This window comes from Protomyctophum bolini (genome assembly GCF_963924005.1).
Source record: "Protomyctophum bolini genome assembly, chromosome: 23".
Classification (NCBI taxonomy): Eukaryota; Metazoa; Chordata; class Actinopteri; order Myctophiformes; family Myctophidae; genus Protomyctophum; species Protomyctophum bolini.
Window position 1 is genome coordinate 11,849,611 of NC_137884.1, and position 25,354 is coordinate 11,874,964.

At 42.7% G+C, this 25,354-nt stretch overlaps 1 protein-coding gene across 1 annotated transcript; it reads right to left on the reverse strand.

Annotated features, from left to right (window-relative positions):
* On the reverse strand, positions 1–23,941 carry tmpoa (thymopoietin a). The gene is made up of 6 exons (XM_080757667.1): positions 23,274–23,941; positions 15,539–15,656; positions 13,115–13,273; positions 12,416–12,579; positions 2,340–2,440; positions 1–1,856 (listed from the first exon to the last, which is right to left on the reverse strand). The coding sequence occupies exons 1-6, from the start codon at positions 23,523–23,525 to the stop codon at positions 1,445–1,447; spliced, it is 1,206 nt and encodes a 401-aa protein (XP_080613793.1). The 5' UTR covers positions 23,526–23,941; the 3' UTR covers positions 1–1,444.
* Between the last annotated feature and the right edge of the window lie 1,413 nt (positions 23,942–25,354).

Below are 25,354 nucleotides of genomic sequence, written 5' to 3' on the forward strand. Positions count from 1 at the left end.
TATCAATACAATATTTTTATTGGGTGTATTATCTATCATTCCTTACCACGATACATAATTAGAATACACAGGGGCATCACATCATAATCTTTAATAAAAAAATAAGAGAAAATAAATGTATACGTGATTCAGAAAACATTTAAATGACCACTTCACCCATTTTCAACCCATCTTCATAGGAGCGGGAAAAAGCTAATTTTAATGTGGCAGTGGCACCCTTTGTTTATTCGCTCCATCTCAGAGGAGGGCTGTGAACCGTTCAGTTTAGCTCATTTCACATTTTGTATCAATGTGAGAACAATGGCTTTCCATTCTAGGATGCCGACTTTCCAGGAATAGAAAGCCTGTAGTTAGCTTCGACTCCCCATTGATGACGACACTGGTAGGTGACATCATCAATGGGTTTCTAAACCATCTACAGTCCTCCGAGACTCAGACAGAGTAAACACAAACAAACAAAAAAGGTACCATATTTTAAATCAGCATTGAGGACCGATTATACAAAGATATGTTGAAAATGGGTGGTCCTTTGTGGTTCTTTAAGCATTTTAAAGTTATAATAAGCCTCCCGGTCTCAAACAAAAGACGTCCAAATAAAAGCAAATTACAGTATTGAATTGAAGACACTGAAGCCTAATTTACACTTCATGGCACGATGGCACCATCCCCTGAAAACCAGCTATTCTCGGGCACACGGTGCCGTAGCGTGACAAAGCATAAATTAAGGCTGAAGAAGGCAAAGTGTGGAAAATATTTCTCTCTCAACCATGCATACACACCATGCAGGTATTACATGAAATAATAATACAAAATAACGTGTTTTCTTTTATGGAATATGGTGAAGACACTGGCTTCCTCTCAGCCTCGCGAGGCTGGGAGTGAGTCGGATGAAGAAGGAACGACTGAAGACATGGACAAAAAAAAAAACCCGACACTGTCCTTTCACGCTGTGTTACGGAGATCCTTTGAAGAGTGTCACAGAGACAGCTACAGTACTACTCAACATATTCACTTAGAATCGGCTTTTTAAATGACACAAAAAGAAGAAAAACAAACAAAACAAACCATTAAAAGATTAAAACAGTGACGACGAACGGCGACGGAGGTTGTGGTTGGCGGGAGCTCGTTAACAGATTGGCTGCCAGCCCGCCACAGTGGTTCTCAAAGTGAGGTCCGCGGACCCCAAGCGATCACCAGCTAAATTATTCGTAGGTAGGAACCAAATGCACCCATACATGTCTGTAACGCCAAGAGTGTACAAATGGACATTTGTATAAACTTGGAGTAATGGAGGGGTCCGTAGTCTGATGCATACTAAACTGGTGGTCCTTGAAATAAAAAATAAAAAAACGGTTTGAGAACCAGTGGAGTGCCAACAGAAACACCCAAAACCCACAAAAAGGCGCTTTTTTTCTTTAAATCACCCCACTGCTCCCTCTTGCATTCACTTGCTGGTGACCTTAGCCGCGCTTTCGCCGCCGCCGATCTGCTCCGGAGCTCCGGAGGCGCCGAACGGGTTCATGGCGTTGGTCTCCATCGCCTGGTACACGAAGAAGAGGAAGGCGGCCACGGTGACCAGCAGGAACAGCTTTATCCACAGGGAAAGGCCGCGCCGCGCCACTTTGCTCTGGCTGGCGGGGGGCGCCACTGTGGTGGCCGTTAGCCTGGACGCCACGGAAGAGGAGGGGGGCAGGGCGGAGACTCTGTGGACAGAGCGAGACTCTGTGTAGGAGGAGGTGGTGGTCTTGGTGGTGTTGACGCTTCTCGGGGAGCGGAGGAAGTGTTCGTCGTTTAAGAGGTCGCTGGGCTTCAGGGGACGCCCCGCCGCTCCTCGGATGGGCCGTCGACAGGTGGCGCTACGAGAGACGGAAAGAGAGAGAGCATACAATGTTTCTTTTGTGTTTGTTTTTTTAACCGTTATTTACCGAGGGTAGGTATGCTGAGCATGGGTGCTCTTTTTCAGCAATGCCACACACACACAGACACACAACCCTCCCGCATTAAAACCTGGGAACTGCACAGTACAACCATTTGGGATTTCAGTGCGTTGCTTAAGGGCACGTCAGCTGTGTTGGGGGAGGGGAATAAGTGGTGACCATTCACTTCTTAAACCAGATTTGTCCTACCGGTCTGGGAGGTCGAATCTGGGAACGTTTCGGGTCACAAACCTCCCCTGACCTTTAGGCTACGGCTGCCCCACAATGGCTGCTGGAGTGACACCTAGGCCTGTCACAATTATTACATAATTGCCTTTGTTTGAGCTAATTGCAAGCATTTTGCATAATCATTAGAATGTATAGAATTTACATTTATCATTATTAAAAGATGTTTAGACCTACCTGATTCCTGTAGGAGAGTTGAGGTCATTGGGGAACAACTCCTTGAGAATGTCCCTCTCGTCCACTCTGGTGATCTCCTCACTGGCTGCTATCTTCTCCACCTACAAAGACATTTAGATCAGTCAATGTTAAACTCACTCCAGTTTCCCTGTAGGCAAAACATTTTAATGATTTCTCAAAACATTTAAACGGTTAAAAATAAAACATTAAAACCACTCCTGTACAATTTGCATCAAGTGCAATCACCTGTAATTGTATCCAGTAACCACCAGGTGGCTCACTAACTGAAATTGGATACCATTGCTCTCCCCAAGTGACCACACAAATCACTTTCCAAAACAAAAAGAACCCACCATGTGAAGTGCAGACTACACACACACACACACTCTTTAATAGACAGTGTGTGACAGTGGCCATCGGCAATAGCAAAGCTACCTCTTTGAGTCCCGAGTCCTTGGGAACCATGGTTTTACTGCCATGTTTCTTGGCAGGGCTCAGAGGACTGAGAGGAGTGGAGAGGAAGCGGGTGATTTTTTGCTGCCTTGCATCAGCATGGACACCTGTTGGCACGGGCTTGTCCTAGTCAGAGACAAGGTCTATGAGTGTTCTGAAACGTTCAGGGATCCAACAGTTCAGCTGTCACGCAAATGTGCAAGGACAAACAGCTGCGCGTGCATGCATGCATTGCACGCAGCACACACACACACACACACACACACACACACAGCCCCATTCACCATTCTCGACCACGTGTTCACACTATGCAGTGTTTCTAATATACACGATATTCGATTCCAGTGACCCAATGAAAAATCATCTACCATTCAGTAAAACCAGTGCCACCTCAACCAAGGGACAAAGAAAAACAACAACTGATATCCACCAGAGATGGACCAATACCTCAAATAGACAGCCAGCCATGATCACTGAATCAAACTCGGCAGAATAAGAGGTAGATTGATGGAGGTTGATGATGGGTGACAAGTTGCAAAATGGTCTACGGGTAACTGGGTCGATTCCGATCATATTATCCAGTGGACATGCTTCCCCGGGCAATACAGTCTGGATTAGAATAGTTTTGTATGAGATTGGATAATACAATAATACAAAGATGAACTCTAAATAAACTGAAAACAAAACTGTGATGGGAAAACAAACAAAAACCAAAACAGATGGCATGTTTACTGGTTATTTTACAGTGAGTGTGATCAGAGACAGAAAAGTAGAGTAGTGTGACAGACCTTTAGTGCTTCAGTCTACTGTGCATTTGAATGGTTCTGTGTCTAGAAATCAATTTCAGAGAACGTTAGATAGGAGAAGACAGAAGTGAGTCACACCTCTACCACTGCTTTGTGGAGTATGGGGGTTGGCTGATGAGGTTGACATTTGACTGGTTTGGGAGAGGGGGGATGCACATTCTCCGCATAGGCCTATGGGTTTGAAGAATATACGATAAGTGCATATAAACACACACACTTTATGATTATAACAAAACGGTTTTCCAACCTTGAACCACAATGCTTTTGCTAAAACACTTCCTATACATTTATACATATACACAGAGTGGTGAATGGACACCTTCTTCCAGGTTGTAGGACTCTTAATCCTCGCTGGGAGGTCTTTGGTGTGGCAGTCAGTGTGGGGCTGCAACACTGGAGAGAGCTTTGGTTTGAGAGCCACACATCTCTGCCTCAGAGCACCGGAGAAGGCTGCGTCAGAAACCAGCTATGGTGGCACAGTGAACGAGCAGAACAAGCAGACATGAACTCTCAATGAATGAATGCTGTAGAGAATGAGACGGACATTGTGTATACATACAGTAGCAGACACACTGAACTAGGTGGTAATCCGTTCACAACTGACTCCTAGACAACACACCACTGCTGTGAACAACGGACAGAGAACAGAACGCAACATGAATTATTTCACACCTGTGACTACTAGCCTCCACAACACAATGCCGTGAACAACACAATACCCATGTGTAGCCATCCCATGACATTACGTTTCCCAGTAATAAAAGTAAAAACTGCTGGGGAAAACTCATCACTAATTCAAATTTAACAAAAACAGACAAGTGCACCCTGCTACAAACAGCCAGTGTGAGCATACTATACTGCAGTGGTTCTCAAAATTGGCGTTCATCCACCCCCCCCCCAGAGGTCCTTGAGGAGGTTCCAGGGGGACTCCAGCAAAAGGAGAACAGTTTAACCACTTTAACCTCATTTTATACTTCGGCTTCAGGTGGCCGTCTGCGAACCAAATGCATTTTAACTTGGTGGTCCTTGACGCGAAGATGTTTGAGAACCACTGCTACAATAATGAACGTCTCTCCCGTAGAGGGGGCTACCTCAGACGGTCTGGGGGAAAGGGAACGAGAGTCAGTCTTATTAGCTGGACTGAACAGAGCCCCCAGCCTGAAATCCTTTGGAAACATGTAGGAAGAATGACAGAAATACAAATTAAAAAGAAAAAAGGAATGAAAGCAAAAGAGACAAGCAATGTCATTGGCTTGTTTAATGTAAACTGCTGCTTGAGTTTGATTTTAAATACGTCCCCTCTCGCCTTTTGTCAGGCCTCCATTGTAAATAAGAATTTGTTAAAGAGGTAAGTAATATTCTTAGTAGTATTTTGTGTCCAGGTATAGCTCTACCCAGCCCCTGAAAGACTGTAAGGGGCTTCATTAACTGACCATTCACGGGGCTTCGAGCTTCATTAACTGACGAATCACAGGAGGGGGCTTCATTAATCCACCATTCACGGCGCTCCAGGCTTCATTAACTGACCAATGACGGAAGCTGGGGAAGATCCCGGCTTCTTTAACTGGCCAATGGCATGACTTGACGCAAGTTCACGGCAGCCATCTTGCTTTTAATTTACATGGGCGAGTGGACATTTAATGCAAATAAATGAATTATAGGTCCAGCAAGCAAATCGTGATGGTCTGTTTGTGCTCAATGGGTCACAATAACAATCCGATTTTAGGTGTTGTGTTTTGTATGACATCTTGGCCAGTAGTTTTATATCTATCTCAGCTTTTGCCTGATAGCACAAATGCTAACAATGGCGACCACAACGTTAGCAGCATTTGATGACAGGTTAGTGGTTACCATAGCAACTACAGTGTGCGCAGACTTAACGTGAGTTGTTTACCACAGAAACACACGATGTAACATTATAAACTCATGTAACCTTGTGTGTCTAGATTGCCCGTTTTTTATTTGACCAAGGCAGACCATGCTAACGGTGTTAGCGCGTTAGCATCACACAGTTTACAGGCTCAGTGTTGCATTACTAGAATACTTTCAAACATGACAATCCAAACGTTTTTAATGTGAGATGTTCTGGTGAGTTGGTGATCACAGAGGATTGTGTATTATATCAACCTGGGATTTTTATAATAGGCTATAAATTGTGTGCCATCTCTTACAGGCTGTCCATGCTAGACAAATAGCTATAATAATCAAATCTAGAAGCTTGTAGATTGGCTATTTTCACATAGCAGATTTGGTCTATTAACACGTTTATTTACGTTTTTTTTCCACCCTGCCTGTAATAGTTCACCCAACACTGTGAGCTTGTAGATCGGTTATTTTCACATAGCTCTGATGTAGGCTATATATAATGTGTATATTTATTTTGGGGACCACTTGGAACTGACTTAAGGACCCCTGGGGGTCCCCTGACCCCAATCAAATTTGCAATGACTCTTAGCCATTAATGACAGGTGCATGGGACATTCACCTAGATAATGGCAAACTAAACATTTTATAATGGGTAAAATGAGTTTGATGCTGTATATAGGCCAAATGCTACAACAGTTAGAAATGTATTGCTCCTATGCTCTGTAGAAGATGATCAATTTGGTTCCATTTGTATACTCTTACTTGTATTAATAATAACCTAACATGTTTCATATATTTTATATTGCACAGTATTTTTGCACACTTTGCATGTTTGTACAACAATGCACATTTACTTGTGTTAAACCTGAAAATATATGTTTAAAAGAATGTTATTACATCGTTGTGTTGAATTTTGTTCCAGGGCTTAGTTATGTATTGGTTAATAAGTAGTGATGCATGCTTTAAACTTGGGTTTTACAAAATGGGACTTAAAAAACTGAAGAAATTATCAAACATTATGTGCTGGAAGGGCTTGTCAGTTCCTTAAAGCAGGAAGCAAGGTGTTTATGCAAGGACAGCAGATATCGCTAACTATTATGTGAGCATGCTGATTAATATCAACGTTCAGTAAACGCATACTTAATTCCCTGCAGTGAAAAATAATTTGGTTGACTGTAGCAGTTACTCAAAATCACTCTGAATCCAATGCTAAACGTTTGCCATTCACTGCTGTCATAAGTCTACTCAATACCGTTTTGTTTTAAGCGGGGCTTGAACCGGTGACACTGGGACCCCGAGCTTGGATCCGTACTTCCCCTTCCTAGAAGCTAGTTTTAACATTTCAGTGCTTTTTGAAAATATTCGGATACATTATCGCTTGCAGCAGGATTGTACATGAAGCTGAGTTAGAATTGCACCCTTTCCCTTCCTTTTTTCTCTCCTTTTCTCTCCTTTTCTCTTCTTTCTTCTCTTTTTCTTCTCCCCCCTTCTTCCCCCTCCATTTTTCTTCTTCCCCCCCTCTTACAGTCTAATGTTCCCCAGCTTTAGCTCAGTCGGTGGAGCACTCACCTTTCGACCACAAGGTCATGGGTTCGATCCCAGGCACCGCCAACTCAGTGCATTAGTAGCACGACTTGGGTGTGCCAAGTCGTGCAGCAAGTACTGGGTACTACTATTACCCAATACTTGCACTGGCTGGTCAACAATAAGACTCTCCGACTTACTAGTCATAATACCGGTAGTAGTCATTGCTATAGTGTTTGATCAGTAACAGGGGTCTCTCTGACTCCGCAGCTCTTTAGTAAACTGAAAATGTATGTTCAGCTCAGCATAGCAATTTTATCCAATCAGGAGAGAACTCACAGGAAACAGGATTGGAAAAAATAAATGAGCAGACGAAATTGGAACACTAAAAGTTAAGCTGATAAATGGGTATTCTCCGATTCCCGAGTGCACGGCTGCAGCTCACTGCTCCTTGGCTGCGGCTCACCGCTCTGAGATGGGTCAAATGCAGAGAACAAATTTCACTGCGGAAAAGTGTGTGACAAATCGTACGACTTTGACGGATTGGATGAAATCAGCAACCCACCAGAAAAGTAATTTTCGGTTTAGAGACAGGGGAACCCTTGTTACTGAACAGTGAACACTTTACAGCAGTGTTAACTATCAGAATATAGAGCTTTAATCTTTTCATTAAAAAAAAGAAGAAGAAATTAACAATTGAGCAAGGAGAGCTGAATAAAAATGAGTTCCGGAAGATATTTTGAACTGACCTTCAGTTGTTTGGGAGGGATATGAGGGGTCTCCCACGAATCAACTACAGTGGTTGTCAAAGTGGGGTCTGGGGACCCCCAGTGGTCCTTGAGAGGGTTCTAGAGGGTCCCCAGCAAAATGAGTTAATAAAGCATCAAAATCGGTTCAACCACAAATCATACTTTAGCAACTTTTCAAATTTCAAAGATTTCTAATTTGCAAAAAATATTAAATTGTTTTGAAAACAAATTTCATAATTTCTGCAGCCAAATGTATCAAATATCAATATGGGGGTGAGACATGAGACTGAACTACAGTACAACACACCCAATCCTTCAAAAAGGCACCTGTACGTGACCACACCAAATACCTAACCTATATCTATTACCGATTTATGACGACTGCTCTTTGTGAACAGAAACTCAGACAAAGACAAATCTAATTCATTGTCTATTCATTCCATTACAAATATCATCTGGCCAACCAGGGGAAGCCCACGTCATAAATTCTCTGCCCTGTGTCCTCATCCAACATGACATATGGTCATGCACTGACTAGAATTAAAGGCCAGTGATTCTGGCATTCTGGCATCTGTGTGCAGATGCAGAAGCATTGTGAGGTCTCAGTAAACCCAGAGGTGTTGATACTATGAGAAAGCAATAAGAAACCAGTGAACATCGCACCATTGTAGACTTTCAGAATGGGAGCGGTTCCATATTTTGAGAAGGGCGAGCAGACCAAGTTCTTGGTCAACAAATCAATTACTCGATTTAAAATCATAACGTAAAATGGTGTTTGCTGAATACAATCTGGTAGAGAGCAGCCTTTTCAGAGGTTGGTGGGGCTGAGAACTGAACATTCTAATGTTGATGTCACAATGGCTAGTACTAGCTGTTCAAAGTTATAGCAGAATTAAATTGCTATATCTAGAATTTATAAAGGGACAAAAATAGCATAAAAACAATGACTAATACAGTAACAAACTCAAGTACAGAATGGATTATGAGGAGATAGTCCTAGGACTAGGCCATGGCAATAAGCCAGTGAGGGGGGCTGCTTCTCATTTGACTGTCTCAACAGTGGATGAGTGGATGCTTTTATTGCAAGATAAGGGATGATTGTGCTTAGTTATATACCAGTGCACTCTTTTTGACTGCAATAACATGGGTGGTACTAACCCAGAGCTCTGGGAACCTAGAATTCATAACGTATAAAAATTGTTCAAAAATAGCCTGTCTACAAGTTCACAACACTTCACAATGCGACATGTGAGCTTGTTAAAAGAGTTTTAAAGACGTACCTCTCCCTTCAGGGGTGGTTCTGGTTATAAAGGAGATTTAAGCAACAAAACAAAAATAATCATCACAGAACTTCTGTTCTGGAACAGTCCAGGACGGCTCTGGGTTACCCTTTGCAGTAAAAAAGGAGCCATTTTACTAAGCAACAAACAGCCATCACATCAAAACCACCACCAGAGTAGAAGCTGACACCAGCAGTGTGTAAGCTTTTATCCATTGGTTATATTACATTGTTAGACCAAGGTTTGAGAATCGGCTCCACTCTGGTTGACCTCCTGGACCTCCTTACAGCCACACCTTTATCACCACACACTGGCTCATCCATCTGCATATACAGTGAGGAAAGACATTGCACGCACAAACACATCCACCTTAAGGCTGCAAAAGTTATTCAACTACCGGTAATCCTATTAGGGCGAAAAGTGTGCGCACACCCACTGGCACACACCTGTAGCGTCTTCTTCAAAAACCATCTCGACATCTGGTCGCATGCCAGTGAAAGAAAGATGTTCTTGGCATGCCAACGGAACTCTGGCATTCCTAACATTCCTCATGTCTCAGATCAACAGGCAAACATACACCATCTCACCAGCAGGGGGGAGCAGCTCACAAACACAAAGTCCACAAGGGAGGGAACAGGAAAACAAAAAGCACAACACATCAGTGTTGAGCCCAAACTATTCGTCTGCGCGATTCAACTCATCACGTGGGAACCATTTCAGACCGCTGTTGTGTTCTAGAGCAACGTCCTTCCCCCCCACCAAGAAGTGAACGTATGCTTTTAATTAACCACTGTCATTTCCATTTTTATTGCAACTTAAATTATGACCTACAAGTCTCTCAAGTACTTACTGTACCAATAGGGCCATGAGGCGTGATGCTTAAGTTAATAACATAGCTACGGTTTCCAATATGGCAATGGGAAATGGAGAGAGTGCAGGGAAGAGGAGAGCAGATGAGATAAGCAGGGACAGGAGGGGGGTGGGAGCTCCGCGAGACAGGGCGGGGTGGGGGTTGGAAGTTACTAAGTATATTTTATAATACTAAGTGTACTGTACTTGAATATTTCCATTTCGTGGTACTTTTTTTACTCCACTTTAGATCATACTACTTACATTGCAGAATAATACAAAACATACATAAAGCACTTAAGTCGTAGGCCTATTTTGGCTATTAGAAAATGTGTACCTATTATGTACATATTTTGATTGTATCCAACGCTTTTGCAAGTCACATTTTGAATACAGGACTTTGACTCGTAACAGAGTATTTCTATACTGTGGTATTGGTACTTTTGCCTCAGAGTACTTCTTCCACCTCTGCGTGGGGGTGGGGCGAAAGTCTGAAAGCATGGAATAGCGGCAGTGAGGGAAAAAAATAAAAACCTAATCCACATCATGCGCTCTTGACACTGAGACGGACACATACACACAGTGCTGGGTCCAATAAAACCTTCCCCCCACAGCTCAGGAAAAAAAAGGCTTAATCAACTCCAGCTGCATTGTAGTACTTCCTTCATGTCTGAGGTGACGATGGTGGATACTGGATAGACAAACCTGTTTATCGCTAAATTGCCCTTTGTCATACACTGGAGCAGATTTGACCCCTAAAATAGAAAATGTATGGAGAATTTACTAACTGCTCGTGGTGAGCTCTGCCATAGTCACTGGGCAAATGTACTGCACTTTCTAAAGTGATTTAGGGCGCAATATGAATGCACCATGCATTTACCAATTATCATTTGGAGCATGTAGAAGGAGTGCTTCTCTACATTTGGAGGCCCATGATTACCTTACACAGGAGGTCAAAGATCAACAAAGCAGGGGAGCATTACTCTCCCATTAAAAGCATACAAAAATGAACCTGCAAATCAGTTTTCACTGATAATGCACCACAAAACATTGGCGCAAGAATTAGTGGCCCAAACAAGTGCTAAGATATTCCATATTCTTCTTAGAATAAGGAATGTTCACCGTTTCGCTTAATTATGCTTTGGTCTTGAGAGGGATATGATTTCGTACATTCCTGCATTTTTGGTGGTAAAGCAGACTTCTGGTGAAGATATTTCTTTTTTTTGCAATGCTTCCAAAAGAGGGAGTTGCTGATAGGAAAAACAAAATGAGAATTTAAAAGGATTTATTTTCTTCCCTACTTTCTGATCATCAGATGCAAACATCAAGTCACTTGTGTTCTGCCCTTGAGTAACAGTTCTCTATCTGCACCCAAGTTATACCTGACTGACATTACTGCCAAGTGCCCACCAAGATCCTGCACTCCATTCATTTCACGACTTGAATTTTGAGAATGGAAACTTGCTTGAGAGAAGTAGTCCAACATGCTAAATAAGATTGCACGGTTAACGATAATGTTAAACAGGAAAAACAGGTCTATGTTTATGTAGGATATTTGGTTGATCAGTGAACATACAAGGATGTGCCTTGTTGCCATGCCTATTATTTCTGGTGGCCAACCTTTTATAGCGGGGCAAATGAAGAGATAAAAAAAATGGGGTTCCCCAATGTGGGAAATTTGCATTTTTACATGATATATCACGTAAAAATGCGAATACCCACCCATATATGCCTCATATGGAATGTAATCAGCTCCATTGGATTCTTTGCCTCCAAAAATGTAGATTTAACCACTGTAATCTTTACTTTTAAGTCATCTAGGAGGCGAGATATTGAGAAATTCATTTTTGAAAGTAGCCATTTTTAAAGATCCAAGATGGCTGCTATACCGACCTCGAAAAAAATGGCAACAAACATTTTCTGATTAGTTAGGCTATAAGGTTTCCAAAAATATATAGTTTAAAAACTCTTCGTCTTCAGCCTACGAAATTACATAAGGAACCCGACTAGATCCGATGGTAATTCCGACGGAGCTTTAGTCCAACATGCAGGAACAACGGTCGGACTAGTAGCTAACATGCGCTGCTCCCATGCCTGCGGTTATGGGTTATGGTTGGTTGTCGGTCTAATGACTGTCGGACCAATAATAGTGTCGGAACTAAAGCCTGTACCCGTTGCCAGTGTGGTCCTTAAAATTATTAATTTAAATTTCTAATTCTTCTTGACTACAAAAACTAAGCCAACCATTATTTCATGTTGCCACAGGTTTCAGGTAAAGGTTCTCAGAGCCTTGGGCCCTGCTCAGGATGTGGTACTAACTGAATTCTACTTAGAAGGCACTTTTTCTAAAACAGCAGGCAATGCACTGCGTTGTCAGTCAGCTTGTAGAGCGGATTTTCTTGTTTCTACGACATACCTTCCCCTTCAGGGATGGTTCTGGATATAATGGAAAAGTAAACACAAATCGGATCAGAACGTCACAGGTTCTGTGAAGGTTTCATTTCATGGAAGGTTCTGGGTTACCCCTTCATAGATAAAGAGCCATGTACCTTGTTGTGCTGGCTGCTACGTGCGCGGGTGGTGACAGGGATCTTCCCTCGGCTCCGTAAGGGTCTCTCCACCACTGGAGCGGGCTCTGGGACTGGCTCTGGTTCTGGTTCAGGCTCTGGTTCAGGTTCAGCCTGTACCACTGGCTCTGGAACTGCTGGCTCATCTGTCAACACACACACACACACACACACACACACACACACACACACACACACACAATTTATTTTTTATTATTGTGCACGGAGCCCACAATTCTGATCACTGAACAGGGCTGCCGTGTTAAGTGGGCCCTGATCAACATTTCCCTGTTCACCAACTGCAAATAGAAACATGCTGCGTGTTAACCACCGTACACCCTACTGTGTAAAAAAAAAAAAAGTACAGAAAAAAAGAGTGCATCAGTAAATCATTAACCTATTTAGGCCCGAGGACGATGTACAGAACACCAAAATGGGTTCCCGGCCTGAGGGGGTAAAACAACAAAAGGGGTTCCCGCCCAGAATGGGTTGCTAATCAAGTTATCTCAAAAAGTAATTTTATGGCATGCACAGGAATACTGAAGTGCAGGAAACGCTGAACACTTGACATGCTGCAAACATATAATTACCACGGCATGTGTGTTAACAGTAGCACACATACAAACATGCTACACATTTCTGTGTATTGATGTACTGTACAACAGTGGTTTATGTACGTACCGTCTTCCTTGTCGCTGTAGTGGTCCGAGTCAGAGTTCCCGTTGAGGTTGGCATCGATCTCTGTGGGGACGACTTGCGGTGTGAGGGGCGCGGGTGGAGTCGGTGGACCCTCGTCCATCAGCTTCTGGAGTTTCTTCTCGTAGAGCTTACGGGTGGATGCTGGTACAGGGTGGAGAGGGTGGAGGAACAGCAACAGGTTGTGCAAGGTTAAGGTGTGGTCGGTTATTTCTACTAGAAAGAAATAATATATACCGCTCCGATTATAGAACAGATCAGAATGTTTGTAACAAACGGGCATGTTCGTGTAGAATGTATACCGTATGGATGTTTTCTTCTCACAATATAAAAGAAAGTGTCCAGAACATTTAGGCATGTCTAGTAGTCAACCTGTGCATATTTGGAACAATATAATACATTCCTAATAGTCAGTTATCAATAGTAATATAGCAAGTGGCCTGTTCTTCCAGAACTATATTGCTCCAATGCGACGTTGCTGGCGTCATCTTTCCGGAAATTTATATTTTGATTGGTGATGTTATGATGATTTGGTCTATATAATGTATATTAATGATTAACTTAAAAATAAAATACCGAGCCCGGACAGCAGGTGTAGCCGTCTGGGGACCTCGGCTGCTAATGCAGTATGTCATGTAATTTGACTCTTTGTCATTCCCCATCTCTCTCTCCCAATTTCCTGTCAGACTATCTATCAATAAAGGCTTCAATACTGCATGGATTTTGTTTTATGAATGGTCAGTGACTAGTATGTTGACATGTACACTACCTTTCACTAATGTTATCATAATCTACAGCTAATCCATTTACAAGCAAACACAGCCAGCAACACAACTTCTCTAAATGGATTCTTACAGTTCTGAAACGCTGTGCACAAATGGAACCAAATGGAGCTTTATGGTTCTACATCCCTACATCCCCCCCCCCCCCCCCCCCCCCCCCCGAGACCAAGCAGTAGGAGCTGGGCAGTGACGGGACTATATAATATACACAGTACATATGAGGAGGGAAAATTGACATAATGACTAGCCCATTTAGGCCCGACGTCGAAATAAATAAAAAGTCTTCCGAAAGAAATATATATTCAAAGATTTGCACCACATTTTCACGACTTTTCAAAAATAGCAGACCTACAAGAGTTTGTAGATATGCTATTTTTCAATAGCTAAAGTATAACATAATGCTTAGTTAAAACACCAAAAGGGGTTCCCACTCATAATGGGCTAGAGTATTTGATAACAAATGCATGACTTTTTAAAAGATTTAACAAAATGGGTGTGCTGCCGGCAGTGAGGCCACCGAGCGATCGGCTGACCTCACTAGTCGACTAGCAAGCCGTTCCAAGTTGCACGCTGATAGTGTTGGAAATTAAATTAAAATTTTAAATTAAATTTATATTAAACTGGTATTTCTGGTTCAGAAACCTCACTGATATTCAATGTTGTTAGCTTTAGCATAGCTTGACAAGGCAAGCTGATGTGACCATGCCCACAACTCGGGATGTAAGGGGCTTTCCCCCGAAACACCTGTTTTTAGGGAGTTCCATCTTTAAAAAGGGATGAAAGCATCTTTCACCCCTTTTGCAACCAGATCTCATTTTAATGATGTTTGGGAGACAAGAAACCCTTTCCTGGGGTTTCTATGTGGGTAATATGTGTTTTTAGATATTTTAGTATTTCAAAGTATCCATGGACTCCATGATGTCATGGACAATGGGCTCACTTACTTCCTGGACTACATGTTGTCTCAGTAAGACAGCCCTATCCACAAGGAGGAGCAGTGCAGGGAGGAAGTGAGCCCAGTGTCCATGACATCATGGACACTTTGAAATACTGAAATATCTAAAAACACAAATTACCCACAGAAGAAACCCAGGAAAGTGTTTCTTGTCTCACAAACATCATTCCAATAAGATCTGGTTGAAAAAGGGGTGAAGTGGCCCTTTAATGCTTGTGGCATTGAATGTTGTGTGCACAATCAAATACACTAGTATTCCTGTAATACTGAAAAGCGCACGTGTGAGCAGATTTAGCTAAATCTCAGCCTGGAAATGTACCAAAGGTTGTTTGCAAACAGCCATGATGATTATGTCAAGAGCATTTGCTAAATTCCCCCACCTCTGTACAGAGTGTGGCACTTACATGATACATTCAAGTGTGAACACGCGCTGGTGCATTATTTGGGATAAAGCTAGATGCTGCCTCATGTCCCTGGCCCAGTTTCAAGGACATTCATTTTGAGAACCACTGACATATATCAATGGTTCAAAAATGTGGGGTCCGGGGACCCCCAGGTATCCTTGAGGGGTCCCCACTCCTGAGTAAAAATGACGTTGAGGATTGGGTTCCCAGAGAAAACAAAATCTAATCTGCATGTCAAACTTGGGGTTCTTGTGGTCCCACAACTCACCCACAATAGGCCCGGCGTCCACCCCGTACTTGACCAGCTCATCCCTCAGGCCCTCGGCGGGCAGCTCAGTCACATCCAGCTCCTCTGATAGAACCTTGTCCGTTTTCCTGGTGGCTTTCTGTGAACGGAGGAGCAGCAGAGGTCAGGTTGGCTGTAGTAGGTCTTTAATAATGGTTACATAATCACCAGATTGCAATTATTCACGTACAATGGAAACTAGATAAAGTGCCCATCGGGGCACAGGTCTCTACCAGGGCAGGTCAGGTTGTGGCCTCCTTGTGGTACTATAATAGGTCAATATGAAAAGGGTGCCATTTCTTCTTACGCCTTGGATGGCAATTGGATGATTTGAGGCATTTTGTTCCAAAAATGTGTTTTACAAAAGTCCACCTGTTGGTGGTGCTATAACAGGCCAACGTGAAAAGGGTGGGATATATTCCTCAGCCTAGTAGGAAAGTCTTTGAAAGATTTCATGTAAATGGCACGCTGCGTTCATGATTTGAGGCTTTTTGTTCAAAACGGGTCAATCCTGCAAACTTTGAAAGCCAATGTTAGCCAATTAGAATGGAATATGAAATATCGGACAGATCCGTCTTGAACACATGGCTATAGAGATACTGTAACAATTTACGGGACAATTTTGGACAGAATCCGGAGGATCAAAAGTCTGCCTCCTGGTCGTTCTGGAAAATTTGGGGCAGATGTTCATCGTTGGCATCCAGAGAGTGTGTGTGCTAAACTTGGCATTGAGTGCAAAACATACTCTCTCCCCATGCCTTTGGCCTGGTGGAGACAATAATGTTTCATATAAAATCATCAGAAACGTGTTCATCTCTATGAATTCCTTTACATGGCCATGCTCCTAATGTGTCGGATCGCAAATCTTTTTTGGACTACTTTTTGAAAATGTTGGAAAGCTTAAAATGATTAAATGCATGGCCTGTTTTGCCTATTTACATTTATTTTGGATTATTGGTAGCGGTCATTTCTGTGCGTATACAAGTAAGTAAGTCGTCATATCCGTCCTGTGCCAATTTTGTTTAAAACAGGCAAGTATTATTATGTTCATGTTAATGCCACAAAAATATAAATGGTTAATTGCAGGTTTTGCAACTATTGGTACGACAATGAATATTAAACCATTACGCCAGGCAGAATCTGATTCTACAAATGTCTTCAAAATCCTAGCAGTTTTCACAGGTTGCAGGAGGAGGGAAGGCACTGGAGCAAGTCAGACAGTTTAAGCCCTTATTTTATTATCAGGGTGCAAGTAAAACAATCACACCCGTGGGAACTGAGTGGTGCAACTCCCCTCTCTCTCTCTCCCCCCCCCCCTCCTCCTCTCTCTCTCATTAGCAGGTAACAGTGCAGCTCATTAACGACACATTAACCAACAGGACATTGATGTTCCTTGGAGCGGTTGCACCAATCAAAAAGAGACAACGTTTCGATTTCGATAGTAGTCACATATTCGTCAGGTCACGATATAATGCTTAATACTTTTTAGCTGAAATCCACACAGATTGTATGAGACGGCTGTGTCGTTACTGTTCTCACACATTCAGTTCTGGTCTGAAATTCTGCACACATGTGTTACATGTGTTCACCGCTGCTGTGCGGCAGTACAGGTGTTGCATGTACGGTGCTTTGCCTTTGAAATCACCCAAGAAGCACAGCAGGTACGTAAGTTAGTAGCCCAGTGCCATGGCTCTGATCACTGCACTCCTTACTTGGGGGGGCCACGTTTGGTTGACTCTGATCCACTGGAATGGCTGCTCCCTGAAATTTACTGCCCGTCTATCCCCCTCATGACCTCCACATACACAGCCTCTTTGAACCAGGGATGCACCGATTGGAAGATTAAGAACAGAGGCCGATTCTTCTACAAATGACTTCTAAATCCTGAGTTATGTGAAGAAGGTATGTTGCTATAATATCAGTGGTGCTAGAACTATTTCATGTCAAGGACCACCTAAATTAGGTATTTGGCCACAGACCCCCATCTCAAAATATGTTGTTCCTGGGACTCCCAAAAGCAAAGATTTTGATTTAGTGCTTATATCGAAAGATTTGCACACATTTTCAAAATTTTCAAAACGTACAAAATAATGCTTTTTAATTTTAGCTCAAATGTAACAGGAAAGTATCAACATATGAAATGTCAGAACAGGTTCTGACATATATCCATGGGTTTGAGGTCAGATGAGTTGCTGGCCAGGCCATTATTGATGACATCAGGGATCTCCATATATGGGCTTAACTGCGACAGCAGGTCACATTTACTATATATCTATCTCTCATGATGTCACGTGATGTCCCAATGACCTGGGCACCATATATAGGGGCTGATGTCACGATGACCTGGGCAGTGGGCACCTATATATAGGGGCTGATGTCACAATGACCTGGGCACCTATATATAGGGGCTGATGTCACGATGACCTGGGCACCTATATATAGGGGCTGATGTCACGATGACCTGGGCACCTATATATAGGGGCTGATGTCACAATGACCTGGGGGCTTTCCTGGGGTGTCGTGACAGAGTGACGGGGATTGTGGGTTAGGTGACAAAAACGCAAGGTTTCAAAGTTTTCTGCAACCTTTAACAATTTGGGTTATTATTGACAAATGGCTGATCGTCATAATTCACTCCCCCTTTTGTACGAGGGAAACAAATAAATCTCCATTGTAAAAAAGCATTCCGGGCCTTCACCACTCTATAGAGCACAATTAATTTTGCCTGATATAGATGTACGGCCGGTACTGGTGCATCCGAGATCCCCAAGTTTTAAACCTTCTGATGGTTGTTGCATCAACCCAAACCGGTGTGCTACTGAGGTGCTGTGAGTGCCTGCAGCTGCAGGAATGCCTTATAAACCCGCACAGCAAGTTCCAATGAGACAGCATTTGACCAGTAGGTGCAGCATTAACAGGACAGGTTTTTCCTCAGTAGAAGAACTATTCAATCAATTCTTGCTGAAGTTCATGCATAAGCTCAAGAAATATTTGGAGGCACGTGTCTTAGACATGCATCACAGACTACACACATACTGTACTGTACATGCTGGAATGCTAGACTATGCCTGAGGATAAGTAGTATCCTCCTGCTTCTAAAGACAGAGGGCCAGGAAAAGACAATAGTAGCTTAGTACTTGTCCACGCTAGCAGTAACAGCTGTGCGCTAGCTGCCATTTCAGAACATAAACAATCTGCCCACATTAGCCCCTCACAGACCTGCCTTGAGGAAATTACACTTCCTTTGAAGTCATCCCCTCTGAAGTGAAGTACTGTGTGTTCTACAAATAAGAGCGTGGCTGTGAGCCAGGCACTTTGGTCATAAAATGTTTTTGTTTGGAGGTAGCTTGTTGTGGACAGTTACCCTGCAATGATGCACACCTCCACAAAACGAATAAAATAAAATATATACACAACACGTGTCAATACTTTCACGTTTCAATTCAATTTGTGGAAGGGTTGTATTGAAAATAATTTCACTCTTTTACACCTGCTAATTTGTGATGTTCCAATTAACTGTGGTCACAAGGTTTTCAGATGCCGATAAACTCGAGCAGGAATTTAACCCATTCTGACCGGGCACCCATTTTGGTGTTAGCATCATGTTATGCTTTACCTATTGAAAAATAGCAGATCTACAAGCTCATATCGCGCCACCGAGTGGCGCGCTACGAGCTTGTAGGTCTGCTATTTTTGAAAAATTCGAAGAACGACTGACATTTTTAGAATCTGATCTCAGGTCAGAATGGGTTCATCAGACCAGTGTGTGTCCAGTGGAAACCTCGTTATGAATCTGATCTCAGGTCAGAATGGGTTAAGGAATGTAGGGCTGTGGGCCAAAAATTGCAGGTAAATGGAAGGAATGTAGGGCTGTAGGCCTTACATTAACAATGATGCCAACTTCTGATCAGAATTCCAGATATGAGAATGATGAGACCAAGACAGAGAGAGGGAGGAAACACCACAGAGTCGGGGGGAGGAGAACTGACTCTGTGGGCTCTCAGTAGGGCTTGGCTGGAAGGAACGGTTTCATAATCATAACATTCCAAGACAGAGGGAAAGCGGGAGAAGTAGAATAAAAATGTAAAAACAAATCAGACCCATCTGAAGTGAGTGGTGCTGTACTTGTATTGTGCTGTACAAGGCTATGCCCTCCTCCCTGGCCTGTGAAAACCAGCGTTGCTCACTACTAGACTATAGCAACCACACCCATGGCATATTTGAAGAACCGTAAGCCAATTCTTGGTGCTGGGCCCAGACAGTCAAAAATAAACATCCTACAAGTAAACTCAACTGTGATTTTATTTTTAAAACAGTGTTTGCGGGCATAGTGTCAGGATTAGAGAATGATCTCAACACTGCTTGTATTTATTTTCCATAAGACTACAAATGTCTGCATGGAGTAGTGTGTGCTCTAGCCAAGGCAGGCCCGCAACTTGTGGCCTGGTGATGTAATGAGGTAGTGACGGTTGCCAGGTGGTTTTAAGACCAACCGTGGGCCTGAGTAATGACGGTGGGAAATTGGTTAACCATGATTTACTTGCAGTGGCTTTCATACTTTGTGTCTTCCCACTTCCACTACGTCCTCAAGCCTTGGTTGGCACCACTTTCTACTATAGCTTTCCTAATATGGCAAAACCACAAGCTCTGCACACAAAGCATGCAGGCCAGAAAAATAAATAAATAAAACTATCCAAAAATATGCATGCATTTTTGTGTCTGCACAAAACTGCCATCTTGTATAGTGAACAAAAGTAAAACTATGCGTGATCAAAAGTCGGAATGCCAGGAATGAATGTCCTGTGTTGAATGGTTAATTCCAACCTTCATCAGAAGCCTATAATCGCTCAGACATGCCCGAGTGTCAGGTTTCAAAGGAACAACAGCAGCCTTACTATGCAGAGCACCATGCATCATCGAGACTAAACAAATTACACACACGTCAACTTTTTGTTCCCCACCCCCTCCCTTTACACACATATTGTGGACATGCCCCATCTATTTTATATTGTAGCAGTCAGACCACGCATTCCTCGCATGGAGAAAGTATTTCCTCAATAAGAAACCGAACCCAATAGGAAAACAGTCCTATCCGCAACAGGGCTTAAGGTTTGTGATCCCTTCCAATCCCCCACCCATTATTATTTATTTATTTGAAATTATTAATTTATACGTTATCTTCATTTTGTCTTTCTAAAATTGTTAAATTGAAAACATTTCTGCGAGGATTTTTCTAGATGAAATTATGCAAGTTTCAATGTCATCAATACATTTGAAATAAAAAGCTTATGAAGGAGCATGAACACAATTTATAGTGGTAGTGGTATTCAAAGCCTGCGAGCATCGCTAGTAGCACATGTGATTTGACCAGCTAGTAGATTACGCTGAAATCAAAAGGTATCTATGGATTTAGGAAAGCTGCTATGGAATCCACGGGGAAAGGAACTTGGTAAGACTCATACGACACAGCAAGTGTGCCATACTAAAACTGAGCATTATTACAGTCCAATAGATCCAATTTGCACTGTACTAGAGCAAATAGCAAATCTCTCATTTATTTTCATGACCCCGTTTATGGTTGTCTACAACTTGTCTTCCTTTGTCGACTAAATTTTACAATTTCTCATACAATACTACTTAGGCCTATCAGATCACAGTTCAAAGCTAGTCCTCACATCCAAATGTGCACTCTATTCAAATAAAATAAAAATAAAGTCTGTAAACCCAGAAGTAGCTTTTTTTTGGTAGTAAACGTGGCTGGTAAATGGTAATAGGGTGAGATCATAGCCTAACCGGCTATATCAGATCAAGCTTCAATTTCCTGGGATTAGATTTTCTTCTAAAAAAAATGCATCCAACATACCAGTGCTGCTGCTGCCATTATGGCAACGTTTCTTACATTGAAACAGTCTTTTCCAAAACTGAAGGTTCTTCTGTACACACTACACAGTAATTACCTGGGGGGTAAATTATGGACAGTCCAACTGTCGACACCTTACAATAGAGAATAGACCCATACACACAGCACAAAAGAGAGCTTCTGTTTGGTTTTACACTAACCAAACAAAACACAAATCGAGTGACATGACCTCACCTCATTTCGAAGGCCTCAGGTTTAAAATGAACTAAATAAGCCAAAGCCACACATGCATTAAAAAAAACAGAGCTAAATTGCAACTCATAAGTAACTAACTATTATAATACGGTAATCATTAGATAATTAATTACATGGAATTATTTGTCATAGTTCTACTTTGCTTGCAGCACGCCTTTCATTCACATAGACTATATATAAGCAGGTTGTTGTAGAAAAGGTGATTGTCTAATTATAGGTCAACAACGAAACAATGTCTGCTGTACCACGTGCTGTTTACATTTGATGATAAAGTAATCAAACAAGTAAAATCGAAACCAAGTCAAATGAGTCCTGAACAAATGCAGTAATGCTCAAAAGAGAAAACAAATTAACCAATGAAACCAAAAGGTTCACTCTTATTCAAGTGGGCCTAGGGCATTATTTCATGTCTGATTTTAATTGTCTGGTTATAATGATGCCAAACAAAGTCACACAAGGCATAACTCTGCAACTAGACTATTAGAATCGCTGATGATGCAACTCCCATGCATAAACCGTGTTGCCAGTTGCCAGCACTGGACAGTAGCCAAAGCATAGTAGCCAACTAGCCATGCTGTTACAAAGGGAAAGTACTACCAGAGACAAGTTGTTTTTGTTTTGGGATTATTCTTTTTTTTTCCCATAAGAAATTCGAGACCCAGCAGCCAGACAGTGACTTTGGGGTTTGAGACCAAAGAACGTCAACAACTACAAGTGCTTCAACAAAGACTCCATTCATTCAAACCTCTTCAAATCTCTCCATTCTGTGCTCAAATTCAGCTTAATGCAATGCCAATTTTGATCGGATGTTTCCTACCACCTGCAGGGCTATGCTAAGTGTACATGAACAAATTACTTCCAAACTACACCCCAAACTTAAAAGCTGCTATCGGGAACTTATTTTAAAGAATATATCTATTTGAACTGGATGTTGTTATGTACAATGTTAGGCTAGCTAATACAGTAGGCCTACATCTGCAGTGTTTTGAGATGGCCTCCCTCCCTACTCTTCCAAGTTCCATTGGAACATAACTTGTGTCGGGTACTGGTTTACAGAAAGTACTGCCTGAAGCTCATAGGTGCAATAATATCTTCCCTGGTCAAGCAGGCGGGCCTTCTGTCTCGGTAGAGTGGCACACGTTTGTATCTTTCACGCGGGGGAGACCGATATCTCAAATCTCGAATAGGAGGACATACACAAAAGTTACGGATAGCACCTATAACACTCGAATAGTATATGTCATCGTAATAACATTCAAGCGGGAAACCCCTTTGACAGGAAACGGGGAATGAATGCACGAACTATGTGGTTGAGGCCGTGCCCTCCATAGCAGCTGGCAGCAGTTTCGATTCAAATCGGTCATAAAAATAATCTTTTAAATTGGTCCAATTAAAAGATTCGACTGGTTCATATAAAAAAGCGTGCCCTTTTTATATAAGAACGGTAATGAATCGATCGAATCATTCTCTCGGGTCATCGAAAGTGATAGTAAAAGGCTTGCAACTTTTGTATCCAGATTGCATGGAGGGAAGGAAGGAAAGCTGCTGCAACATTGTAGCCACAAGTTGCAAAGTAGTACTAGCACTGAGGCGAGGACTCACCCTGCCGGAGGACCGGGAGGAGCGGCTACTCCTGTTCGACACGACGGGCGGCGGCAGCTCCTCGTCGCTGCTAAAGGCGTCCAAGGTCTGGGTCGTCGTCGTCATGTTCTGCACGGTCAGGTTGTCCAAATACAGCTGCACGTACACGTCTTTTGTCGGGTTGCCGCTCGGCAGCTCCACGTTGTTGGCCAGAAGCTCGTTCTTCAGCTTGTCTTTGGTGAGCACGGACGGGTCTTCGAGGTACTCCGGCATGGTGGCTTTCTTTGGCTGGCTGTTGCAGATTGTTGTTGTATGTGTGTGGGGGAGAGAAGCGATATCCTTCCTTGCCCGTGACAGGGAAGACAGAAAGAAATTCAAATATATGGCGAACGGAGAGAGAGTGGTGGCGGCTGCGTTCTGGTCTGGAGCTGGAACGGCTAACCAGCGCCTCTTATCGGATGTAATCCGCAAAAACTAAAATGGTAAAGGTGGCCACTGCAAGACATTCACCCACGCGTTGGAACAGTTGGAGCTTTCGGTCACTGGTTTTCAGTTCCTCTTCTTGTGCGTTGTAAGTAACCCCCGTTAGAATGAAGAAGTGAGAAAAGTAACATATGTTGTCCTGTTCTTTTGTTTTTCGCCAAAACACTAGAGACACGCCAGCTCTGCTCAGTCTGCTACCACCACACTTGTGTGTGAGTGAATGATGATGAGGGAGGACCTGCTCTGTGTGAGCTGCCTCCATTGGACGACTGCCGCAAGAACGGGCTCTGCCATTGGTGGAACGTGTATCCCCCACAAACGCAAGCTCCTACAAAAAAAAGTGTAGAACGCACACGTACACGCCCCCCCGGCCCCCACCCACACACAGAGGACCCCCCCATCAGCCTTTGCAGTGAAGAGTTGCTGTGCATTAAAATCACACCCGTGTGAAGTAAGTGGTGCAACTCCGTGTGGGCGTCCCCGGGGGGTCCCCGAAACTTCCAAACCCACAGGAACGCCCTCAAACCAGCTGATTTCATGTTTGGGGACCCCAGTCCCCATGAGTGGTGTACATCAGAACCCACTTTCAAAACCACTGGGGTCCCCAAACAAAGGTATTATGAAATGTATTTCAGCTGGTTTGTACAACACACGCACAGGCCGGGAGGAAAGCGGTGGTGCTGTACAGTGTACAGTACAGCACCACTCAGTTCAGACAGGTCTGATTCTTTCTTCTTAAAATTACTAAATACAACAGACAAGTACTTTGTATCGAAATAATCTATTATTTGCATTGCAAAATGATTGGAAGCGATACAAATTCAACGATACATGTTACATGTTATTGATGCATCTATGCAGTTGCTGTATGGTTGCACCCCTAGCAATACGCCCTATATACTTAGGGCCCACTAGTCAAACAGTAGAACTATGTCTGTCAAGAGATGAAATAGCAACAAATAGAGGATCCAACGTTACCCTTACATCCAGCATTTTATGAATCATTTTGAGATCTCCCTCCAACTTCAACTGCTTCAACTGCTGAAATATCATAACTGATGTAATTGAACTGGTGTTAATAAGTGTGCATCAACCAGTTGTGGAAATCTTGGAAATATCATTCTGTATATCATCCTTCAGTTCAGGACTTGGAACACTCAGGTGCGATCCCACTAGTTAAAACCGACGAACGCAGAGGTCAGTGTGCCGTCACTGCCGTGATTTTGTACTTTTTCTGTTTTGTATGTGTCTATAGAGTTAACTTGGTTTCTTCCAGAAAGCTGAAAGCCTTTAAAAGGCCCATTCGAAATACACCACTTTAGTGACATCATAAAATCATCTCCTCCCCTAACCCCTCCCCCATTATCATATCATAGCTGTGGGCAAGGCATCGCAAGTTCAGGTGTGTGGTGGTAAAAAACGGTATACTTAATTAACTAGTGAGTGTGGCCACATAAAAACATAATTTTAACACTTTCTGTACACTGTTCTCTTTCTCCTAGTATAAGCATAGTACCTGATGATTCAGGGGGTTAAAAAAATCACAGCACTCCATCTTTAACTTTCCCCACCCTAACTTCCCAGTTTTATCTCCATTTCATGAGGATATAAATCCTGGA